Source organism: Merops nubicus, unplaced genomic scaffold (assembly GCF_000691845.1).
Source record: "Merops nubicus isolate BGI_N331 unplaced genomic scaffold, ASM69184v1 scaffold49988, whole genome shotgun sequence".
Lineage (NCBI taxonomy): Eukaryota > Metazoa > Chordata > Aves > Coraciiformes > Meropidae > Merops > Merops nubicus.
Window position 1 is genome coordinate 2,887 of NW_008627380.1, and position 10,128 is coordinate 13,014.

At 39.1% G+C, this 10,128-nt stretch overlaps 1 protein-coding gene across 1 annotated transcript in view; it reads left to right on the forward strand.

Annotated features, from left to right (window-relative positions):
• LOC103778673 (cubilin-like) overlaps window positions 1-10,128 on the forward strand; it is a gene marked incomplete at both ends in the record, with an annotated part of 24,531 nt that overhangs the window by 2,428 nt on the left and 11,975 nt on the right. Inside the window, 8 exons of the mRNA XM_008946271.1 lie at window positions 472-662; window positions 969-1,152; window positions 2,483-2,657; window positions 3,718-3,896; window positions 5,592-5,801; window positions 6,115-6,255; window positions 7,860-8,041; window positions 9,518-9,689. Of these exons, the coding sequence (XP_008944519.1) occupies window positions 472-662; window positions 969-1,152; window positions 2,483-2,657; window positions 3,718-3,896; window positions 5,592-5,801; window positions 6,115-6,255; window positions 7,860-8,041; window positions 9,518-9,689 (1,434 nt within the window). The remainder of the gene's footprint in view (window positions 1-471; window positions 663-968; window positions 1,153-2,482; window positions 2,658-3,717; window positions 3,897-5,591; window positions 5,802-6,114; window positions 6,256-7,859; window positions 8,042-9,517; window positions 9,690-10,128) is intronic.

Here is a 10,128-nt window from a genome sequence, read left to right on the forward strand (position 1 = left end):
CCAGTAGCATTCCTCCCACATGGAGGGTTGATAACAGATTCCTGAATGTGCTGAGGCACCAAGGAAGGTGTTAGGATAATAATAGGCAGCCACGGGAAGATTTTTTGACTGTCAGCTTGAGTAGGTGACAGTCTTTTGGCCCATGGCTAGAAGCAATGTACTCAGACAGTGTAACAATATGCTCATGCCGTGGAAGGTCCTTAACATAAATGTTAACTCGTCTGTCAAATCTGAGAACAGACTCTCACTGTAAAGATGTTTGATGTGTGTTGTCTTGCAATCTCCTAGCTTGTGTTTGGGAGATGATTCATTGTGTACATTGTTGTATGCCCCCTCAGCTCTTCGTGTACTTCAACATTTGGTTTTACTTGTCACATCTTCCTTTTAGGAGAGAGAGGTTTTCCTCTAAATGAATATGTGAACAGTTGATGCTAATATTTTTTTGTCTTTCCTTCAACTTCTGTTTCTCAGGTTGTGGAGGCTATTTGCATGCAGACAAGGGTGTGATAACAACCCCCAGCTACCCTCAAGACTACGCTCCTAATCTGAATTGTTCCTGGCGTGTAGTGGTAACCTCTGGATCTGTCATTGCTGTCCATTTTGAACAGCCTTTCCAGGTTAAGAGTGAGGATACTTCCTGCAGCCTTGGGGATTATGTAGAGGTGAGGTTATGGGCTAAGTCACTGAACCCTCAAAGCTATGAAGCTAGTGGATCTTCTTGACATTTCAGTGTCAGTAAGGCAGCCCAAATTGTCAGGGTTTGGAAATAGCACAAAGAGAAATAGCACAGAGATTATTTCTCTCCCTCCCTCCCTCCCTCTCTCTCTCTTTCTTTTATTTGTTGCTGTGCATTAATTAATCACTAGTCTATTGTTTTCCCCCATGTCTAGAAGCATTAAGATAGTATGTGCTCAAAGTTTACTTTCCAGGGCTGTTTACTTGAGTGACATTAGCAATTTCTCTTCTAGCTGAAGAATGGGTTAGATAGTGCTGCCCCACCGTTGGTGTCTGGAAGAAGGGACGGCCGGTTTTGTGGAAGCAGTGCCATCTCCACCATGTATACCACAGACAATCAGCTGTTTGTCCACTTCATTTCTGACAGCAGAAATGAGGGTCAAGGATTCAAACTGAAATATGAGGCTAAGAGTCTAGGTAAGTCTAAATTCTGTGACTTGATAGATATAACTTGGAGTTCGTCCTCTTAAAGGAGGTTTTTTGCTATAAGTCCTAACCCTGGTAAAATCAGATATCTGCAAAAATGTCCTGTTTCCTTCTCTAGTATGTGACTTTGGATCCTACTCTCAAATTGCTCCTTTATAAAGAGAGCCAGCTCCAGGTCACAGAACCTGGAGATATTAAAGTTAAAAAAACCCTTCAGCTTATGGAGAACCCTTTAGCAGGGAAGTAGCATCTATAGTTAGGAAGAGCTGTTCAAAATTCATACATGAGAGGAAAACAAACCCTGGAAACAACAACACGCTTTTGAACATATAGTACCCAGTACTAGTACTAAATGATGTCAGGAATGATTTAGACTAGAATGTCTAGAAAGGTGATAACATTTCTCACAAATTTTAGTCTCAGCTGAGAAAACAATATTCCTTCCCAGAGCTAACATTTTTTGAATGAATGGAAAAAAAAAAAAAAGGAGACTCAGGTCCAGGGGGTAAACCAGGGACTTGAATTTCGCAGTTATGCCACTCTATTCATGACACATGTCAGTTGGGACACCAGGAGACCTCCTGTTAAACAATGTAACTCAACACAACTAAAGCAACCTGTCAACCTACTCACATTTTTAAGTCCTTGTTTTCTGCCTATTTTTCCCTGCTGCTGTAGAGGATCATTCTTAGTGTTACTATAGGGAATCCATGAAGGGAATGGGTAAAGCTGCACAATAGTATTTCTACCACTTCAATTTATAAAACTTGACTAAAAACCTGTGTTAAACCAATAACACAGTGGGTTTATAACATAGTGGTTTTTTTTACATAAAGGTTCTGGCCAAAGTAAAGATATTTTTGTAGGATAAAGGACCTGAACAAAACCTCATGTTTAATCTCACTGTTGTTCCTCATGCATTCATTATCTCAAACAGACATTACAATTTTTGGAAAGCAAAATTGGGGAATGCTTCACAAGAAACATTGGTGGGTCTGACTTCTAAGCTTTCTAGCTCCTGGGAATTGGAGTAGGAACAAGTCAAGGAATATGTTTGCTGCTTGGTTTAGAAGCAATCCAAGGAAGAACTACTAGCAATTTAATTCAGGGCCATGAACATTTGGAAATGAGGAAGGCTACATAGGCAGGAGCATAGGATTCTACTGCATTAAACTATTTTCCCATGGTAAGCAGTAAAATGTGTTTGTTTTATATGACATTGACAGGGAATTGTGTTAGAATATAGTGATGACTCATAGTTTTAATGCCTCACCCATTTCCTTAACACCTTGGTTTTTATTGGTGATCTTTTCTTTCCCAGCTTGTGGAGGGAATATTTATATCAATGATTTCAACCCCAGTGGATATATATCTTCTCCCGACTATCCAAGCAATTATCCCCTGCATGCTGACTGTGTCTGGACCATAACTGCTCCTAATGGACATGCAGTAGAGCTGCAATTTGAAGATCAGCTCTCCATTGAACCTTCAGCAAAGTATACATCCACGTTATTTTACCTGTGTTTGTTCATAGACTCCAGTCTGATTGTTCTTTCCCTGTTCCTTTCTCTAATTCCTCCCAGTGTGCACTTCTAGATCTACAATGAACAGTGGTTAAGTAATTTTTGACAGAGATCACTGAAGTTATCAGTCCACTAGTGTATATTCCTAGGACTTTGCAGTCTATGACAGAAGTTAATAGACAGGAAGGAAGCATCCATGGTAGAAAGGTTCTTTCTATAAAACTCGTGCCCTCTAGTTCTTTTATGTTTAGTTTTTCAGTCATTTTGATTCTCAGGCGCTTTTAAATCTAAGGGACTCTCACCACAACAATTTGTCTGCCTCCTTCATTGCTGGTCTGCTGATTTGCAGTTGGTCTACACATTTTGCACTCTCTGCCTGAAGCATAAAACAAGGCCTAATTTCCAGCTGATGTAGCTTTGTTGACTTGGGGTTGGACCACTCTACGGCAAAGGTGGGATTCACCCGTGAGACCATGTCTGGAAAAAATGGTGCAGGATGGAGAATCCGAAAGGTGTCGTTTCTCTCTGCCTTCCCAGGACTTTGCACCATTCTGAAGTCAAAGATCTTAGTTAAGATATTTTGAGTCTTTCTATGCCCACCCAAATAAACCCCTACATATGGATTTTTATTCCCTTCAGTGGTCTTCTATCTATTCTTTAATTCAGCAGTCATCAGTGAGACTTCATAGTGAATATCTTAATAGTGAATACAAATGCTGCCAAAAAAAAAAAAAAACATTAGATATGGTCATAACTACTTTATCAGTGCTGTTCACAGCCCTTCTCAGGACTTGCTTCTGTTAGATGTGATCTGATCATAGTCTGTGGTTGGGGTGAATCTTCCTTGATGTTTCTCATGCTTCTTTTGATTGAAATATTGCATAGCTATCATTGATTATGAAATTGTTGATTCTGTCCTGGACACACTGCACAGAAACTGATGTAATTCACTGCAGCTTCACGCCTTTGTGCACAGAAATGATTTCAAACCATTACTGCTACACATTGAACAGCGAATTCTCTCCTCTCCCAGCTGTGCTTCCAGTTACCTAGAGCTGCGTGATGGTGCTGACTCCACTGCCCCAGTCATTGCCAAGCTGTGTGGAGATCTGATGCCAGGCTCACAGAGATCCTCAGGAGCTGTCATGTACCTGAGGTTCAGGTCTGACAGCAATGCCACGCATGTTGGATTCAATGCTAAATACTCCCTCGGTAATGCTTGCCTTTATCAGTTTCTCTGATTTTAGAGCAGATATTTGTCTCAAGTGTCAGGCTTTTGTAGTAGGGCTTAAATCATGTCTATGAGGTGGACTGACAGGTATGTGCCTCTTTCAATTAATGTTAGAGCTAAAGTGTCAGAGTCATCATATGGGTTAACATCAGCATGAGCTGCACCTAGCAAGAAGTGAAAATTATAGAAATAGGAATAGGAAAGTGCTCAGAGATCTGCAGCAGTGGAAACAAACACTGGATAACCTCTTGTCAAAGGCAGTTGTCAAGTAGGAAAAAAGGTCAACATGGATAAAGTCATGTAACATGATTTGATTTTCAGCATGCAAATTTAGTGTCACTTTCATGAGAAGGATCCTGAAGGGGAATGCAAAGGTCAGATGAGAGTTGGCAGAAGAACAAGTTAGGAGATTCTCTATGTAAATGTAAATCAATCTATAATAGTAGCACTGCTAGACAAACAGGAGCAGCACAACAATGGACTGAAAACGGAACAAAGAGTAAGAACTATTATTTGTCAGCTGGGAAAATAAATACTTTTAAATTATTTTCTTTCAAACTGTGAAAACAAGATTAGAAAGCACTAGCAAAGTTTTAAAATTAAATAAAAAATAGTCTTTGATCAGATTCAGAAATCTGCTACTTTGTTTTGTAATGTTAATAATCCTGAAAGAATAGCAGCTATTATTTTAGTATCACTCATAGAAGAAAGTCTAGGACTGTTAATTTCTCAAAGGCAAAGCAGTGGACTATATTGCCTTACACAGAATTTTTCTGATTGTGTTAGATCTCAAACACTTCAGCCAATGTAATGTGCTATTATATTTCTGAATGTGAAAACTGAAGCAACTGGCAAGAAAATACTGTTAGTATATGAAGGTACAATTTATATTTATCCATAATAGACTTACAGTATCTCAGCTGTATGCCAGTCATTCTGGAACAAAGAAGTAATCACTCAGAAAAGCAGAGAGCATTAACAGAGCTGTTATGGCCACAAAAAGAATGTAACTAGCAGACATGTAGAATACACTGTAAAGTCCAATAAATTCCACCTAGGAATATTACTTTCTGTAAGCTTTAGTATTATGAACTTAAGTTTGCAGGTACCACAGAGAAATGAGTTTTCAGAGCGAGAAAATCAAAAAGAAATGTTTCCCAAATTGTGCAGTGGTCACTTACAAAGGTATCACAAGGAGTGGCATGTGAACGGGAGTGGACTGCAGGAGTAAGAAGAGGAATCTAAACCATAGCTGTAGGCCCAAACCAGCAGTCAAACTTTGTTAGTCATAAAAAATTTAGATCCACATTTAGCCAACTAAATTTTGTTATAATTATTTGATACAGCTTCCCAAGATTTTCTGGTAAATATGGACATGGGTAGAGATTAGATATAGACCTTGAAATCTATGATTTTATTCAAAATAGTGAGAGATAAGACAGAGAGAAAGGGATGCTTGGAATGGAAGGGGGTGCACATAGAAAACCTACCACAACAAACTAGGACTGGTTGAATTAGAAGAGGAATGTGGAAGACATTTAACTTGAAGGCAATTATTGTTTTATTACCACAGTCAGAAAACAAGTCATCTGGCCCTTAGTTTTAGATCTTGTTTAGGAGAAAGGTCATCTTTCTGAGGTCCTTCAGTCAGTAAAACAATGTTTTTCCTTTTGCAGCTTCCTGTGGTGGAACGGTGATAGGACAAAGTGGCATCGTTGAAAGCACAGGGTATCCTGAGCTACATTATCAAGACAACCTGCTGTGTGAATGGTTTCTGCAGGGTCCCAGGGGCCACTATCTTACCGTCAGAGTAGAAGGCCTAGATATCCAAAACTCCTCTGAGTGCACAAACGACTTTGTGGAGATCCGAGAATACAACGCTTCTGGTCTGAGAATGATTTCAGTACTTGTCTTCCCTTCCCTAGTAGTACTCTGAAACCTTACTAGAGGTTCCTCAAAGCATTTCCCTTTGGGTACCAAGTGAGCCTTTTCCATGTACAGTGCTTGCTTCTATCTGCCTTGCTTGCTGAAGCAAAGGCAGATAAAACCCATCTATAATGCTTCTATAAACAAAGCAGTAAGTTGATTTTAGTAGTTTACTCCTGCCTGCCTGTCCGGTTAATTTGGAAAGTGATCCTTCAATAGAAATATAAATAATATGTGGATATAAAATTGCCTTTCTGTATTTGATTTTTGCAGGAAATTTGTTGGGCAGGTACTGTGGTAATACTCTCCCTGATGCTGTGTACACCTCTGACAGCTTTGCTTATGTCAAGTTTGTCAGTGATGGATCAGTCAATGCCCGAGGATTCAGACTGCGCTTTGAATCCAGTGATGAAGGTCAGATTTGTAAGGCTGCAAATTACTTTTGGGGAAGCAGCATATACCACAAACAAAAGCTGCACTAATATGGCATATACTGTAGATCACTTAGTCTTGGAGTGGTATGTATTTGCTCTTAAACTCTGGGCAAACTATGAATAGGGCTCTCTGATCACTACTTAGCCAAGCTGAAACTCTAAGAGGTAAGCAGTATCCCACTACAATGGATATTTCCATCAGGGGAAGGTCTCATACAGTAAAGCACACTCTTCCACACCATTTCTCTCCAGCTGTCAGTCCATGGATGTCCTACCATACCTTCTCCACATCCCTCTTAATAAGGAGGAAGGTAAAGAAATGCTGGGATTTTCCTTTGTTATTCTGTCCTTCTGACATGAGTGATGTTCTTAATTCTCCCTAAAACCTGTAGTTTTTAAACAGCAGGTTGTAAGCAAAATCACAGAACTGCAGAGTCATTGAGGCTGGAAGGGACTTCTGGAGATAAGGCAGTCCAGCCCCACTATTGAAACAGGGTCAGGTAGAGAAAGTTGTACAGGACTGTGACCAATCAGGTTTTGAATGACTCTGGGGACAGAGACTCCAGAACCTCTCTGGACAACCTATTCCAGTGTTCAATAGCCCTCACAGTGAAGACTTTTTTGGGAAAATTCTTTTTGGTATTATCTTCAAATATCTCCTGCCAAACCTTCTTAACTCCTTCCAGCTCCTTTAAAAGCTCAGCTGAAAGTTTCCTTATTCTTCGTGATTACTTCTGCAGTAAAATAACAGAGGGGAAACAAACTCCAGAAGAATGCTCTTCCACTTCCAGGACCCTGCTATGCAATTGTAGAAGAGAAAACATATTAGCAAAATTTAATGCAGATGGATACACAGATTAGCCTATTCTTCAGGAGTCTGTGAGGGTGAGGAGAGGGACTAAATCTCCCACTGCAGTCTATTAAACTATATTTCTGTCTTTTAAAAGGAAACTAAGTGTAAACTGGTAAATTTATGCCATTAATCTCAGAAGAAAAATGCACTCTATACCCAAGGCCTTTACTGTTCTTTGCTCAGAGCACAATTTGACAACAAAGTTTGATTAAAAAAAAATTCATAATGAAGATAGGAAAAAAAAAAAAACTGTACTGAAAAAGTGTTGCTTAAAATCCCTGCAAGGTTTTGCTCTGCCTCTGTTAACCAGCAGAGGAAAATCATATCCTTCATCATTATCCACTTTGAGCCTCTTGCTTGTTCTGTGTAGCTCTGCCCAGTCATATGAAGGGCAGAATTGTCTTGTCTCAGTCCTGCCACAGTGAGGGGCTTGTATCATTTGACATCAAATCCTATGGGTGACTCAGGCTTCTGAAGCCTGGCATGAGCCCTTCAGATAAGGGAATATTAATAATTAGACTAAAAGGAGCTGCTATGTTCAATTAATATTCAACTACATTTATGGCTGAGTGATAAAGACTGGCAGGAACTTAGCTGTTTAGACAAACATATGGACAGGACAGGCATATCAGTTCAACCTCTTGGGATCTCTTTCTTGCATTGCTAATGTTTCTTTGCAATAACTCTAGAAGGAATGCTTAAAGAAGTGTCCCAATGTTTTGGTATTTCAGCATGTGGTGGGGATTTTACTGCCCCTGTTGGAACATTTACTTCACCGAACTATCCCAACCTATACCCCCATAATCGAGTGTGTGAGTGGAGGATCACAGTGGAAGAAGGTCAACGTGTGACCCTAACCTTTAATGATATGAACACTGAAGAACACTGGAGGTGCTCATCAGATTACGTGGCTGTGAGTGATGTGTGCGAAGGCAGAAAATGCTTTTCCTAATCCCTTTATGGAGAATTAATGGGCATAATGGAGCTAAAATCTCTTTTTAATTTTTTTTTTAATGGTTTTAAGACAAATCATAATTTAATCTGGGGAAAACAAATAAGTGAGAGAAAGTTAGCTCTGTAGGGTGTCTAAACTAATCTGTATGTAATGGAGTATGGAAATTTTGGAATTCTGGGCCAGGCAGAGGGGAGGATTTGAAGAAATAATTGTAATTAGCTCTTTATCAATTATGGAAAAAAAACTCTTGTTTTTTTGAAGCTTTCAATGTCTTTTCTTTGTGGACACAAAGCTCAAGTCCCTTATGGCTACTACTGTGTTGAACCTTTCATATTCTGAAAGACAGACAAACAAACCTCAGGAAATTCTACCTGTTCACCACCTTCATCTCGAAAAAGGTTTTTGATTATTTTATCATTTAGAGTTTTAGTTATTTAGTGGGGGAAAAAAAAAAAAAAGCAAACCTGGCACACATAACTAGACACAGTCAGATGTACAAATGCCCCAAAAATATGATTCCTCCATGTAATTGCAGGAATGGAAGATCTAGTTTAGTTTTCCCCCTGCTCATATTAGCAGTGTAGACACAGGAATAGGCTTTAGCATGGTGAGAAACTAGACCATGCATAAACATGAGGGGGTGAAGTAACTCTCCCTTGTGATTTGTAGATGATCTTTCCCTTGTTTTCCTTCACAGATGCTTTAGACAAAGCATGGGGAGCTGGCTTTTTATCGATTAATGAAGTAATGATCTTTTAAAGGACTAGCTGTCCTGTTAGCTTTTGTATCCTCAGCACTATAACATATTCCAAATCTCAGTGGGAAGCCTTGTTTCTGCCTTGCTTGCACTGCTGAGATAGTAGAAAGAAGGAAATTAATTCTTAGGCTAAAGGCTGAATGAAAAAAAACTGTAAAATACACTTGGATCATCAAAAAGTGAAATCTTTGAGCTAATTGAAACTACCCACCAGCACCAGATATTTTGGAGGGGATTTTTGATAAAGCTGCTGTTGGCTTTAGCAAAACTGCAGAGGTGATCATTTGAAATAGAATTAATATGATCAGTAACTGGCATTAAGTGACTGAAGATATAAATACTGAGCAAAAATGCAGTACATTTCCCAGTCAAACTGTTTCAATTTCTGTTAAAAGAAAAAAAAAAAAGAGGGATAGAGATGGGACATATGTTTATGTTTTGCCAGAATAAGCAAGGTATTTTTGATGTTATACTTCAGAGACTTATCTATTCAAGTCAATGGAAGTTTGTGCCAAAGTTTTGAGTAGATTTGAGAACTAATGGGCTGTGAGAGACATCAATGAACTTTGTATTAAAGATGTGAAGCACTCCTAAATGATACAGGAAATTCTCACAAGACCGTATTTTGATCTCATAAGAGCTTATTTTGCTCATAAGAGCTTATTTTGACCCAACAGATTTACAATGGCCTCAGAGAGAACTCGCCTCGGCTGGCCAAGCTGTGTGGTGATGTGAACCCAGGCACTGAGGTGAAATCCTCTGGAAACACAATGAAGGTCATTTTTGTGACAGACATGTCCCATGCAACCAGAGGTTTCAGTGTCTCATACACATCTAGTGAAGATGCAGGTAGTGTGTGGTTTTGAATTAAGTGTTTCATCTTGGGTGAGTCATTTCATAGTTAAAGTATGGGCACATGTCAAAAAAAATGACCTAGACAAACAAACCTCTGATATCTTTTTTCTCTCTTGCATCTCTTTGGTGGGAGTAGATCACATATCTTTAATTATTTGAAAGGATGTGAAAAAAATGGGAATCTCTGGGAATTATGAACTTTATGTGCCTGTTAAGTCAAACTTCAAATTAATAGAACCACTGTTATGGATTGCAGTCCGTACTCTCACTGATGATTTATTGTTTCGTACTTAGTCTTGAGTAAGAGATGGTCTGAAATGGCCTTATTCCATGAAAAGATCCAAAAAGCCTAATGCCACAGACAACATAAATAATACGAGTATTTCCTTATTACTCAGGGGAGTAATTAATTTATTGTAGCCTGTGAAAGAGT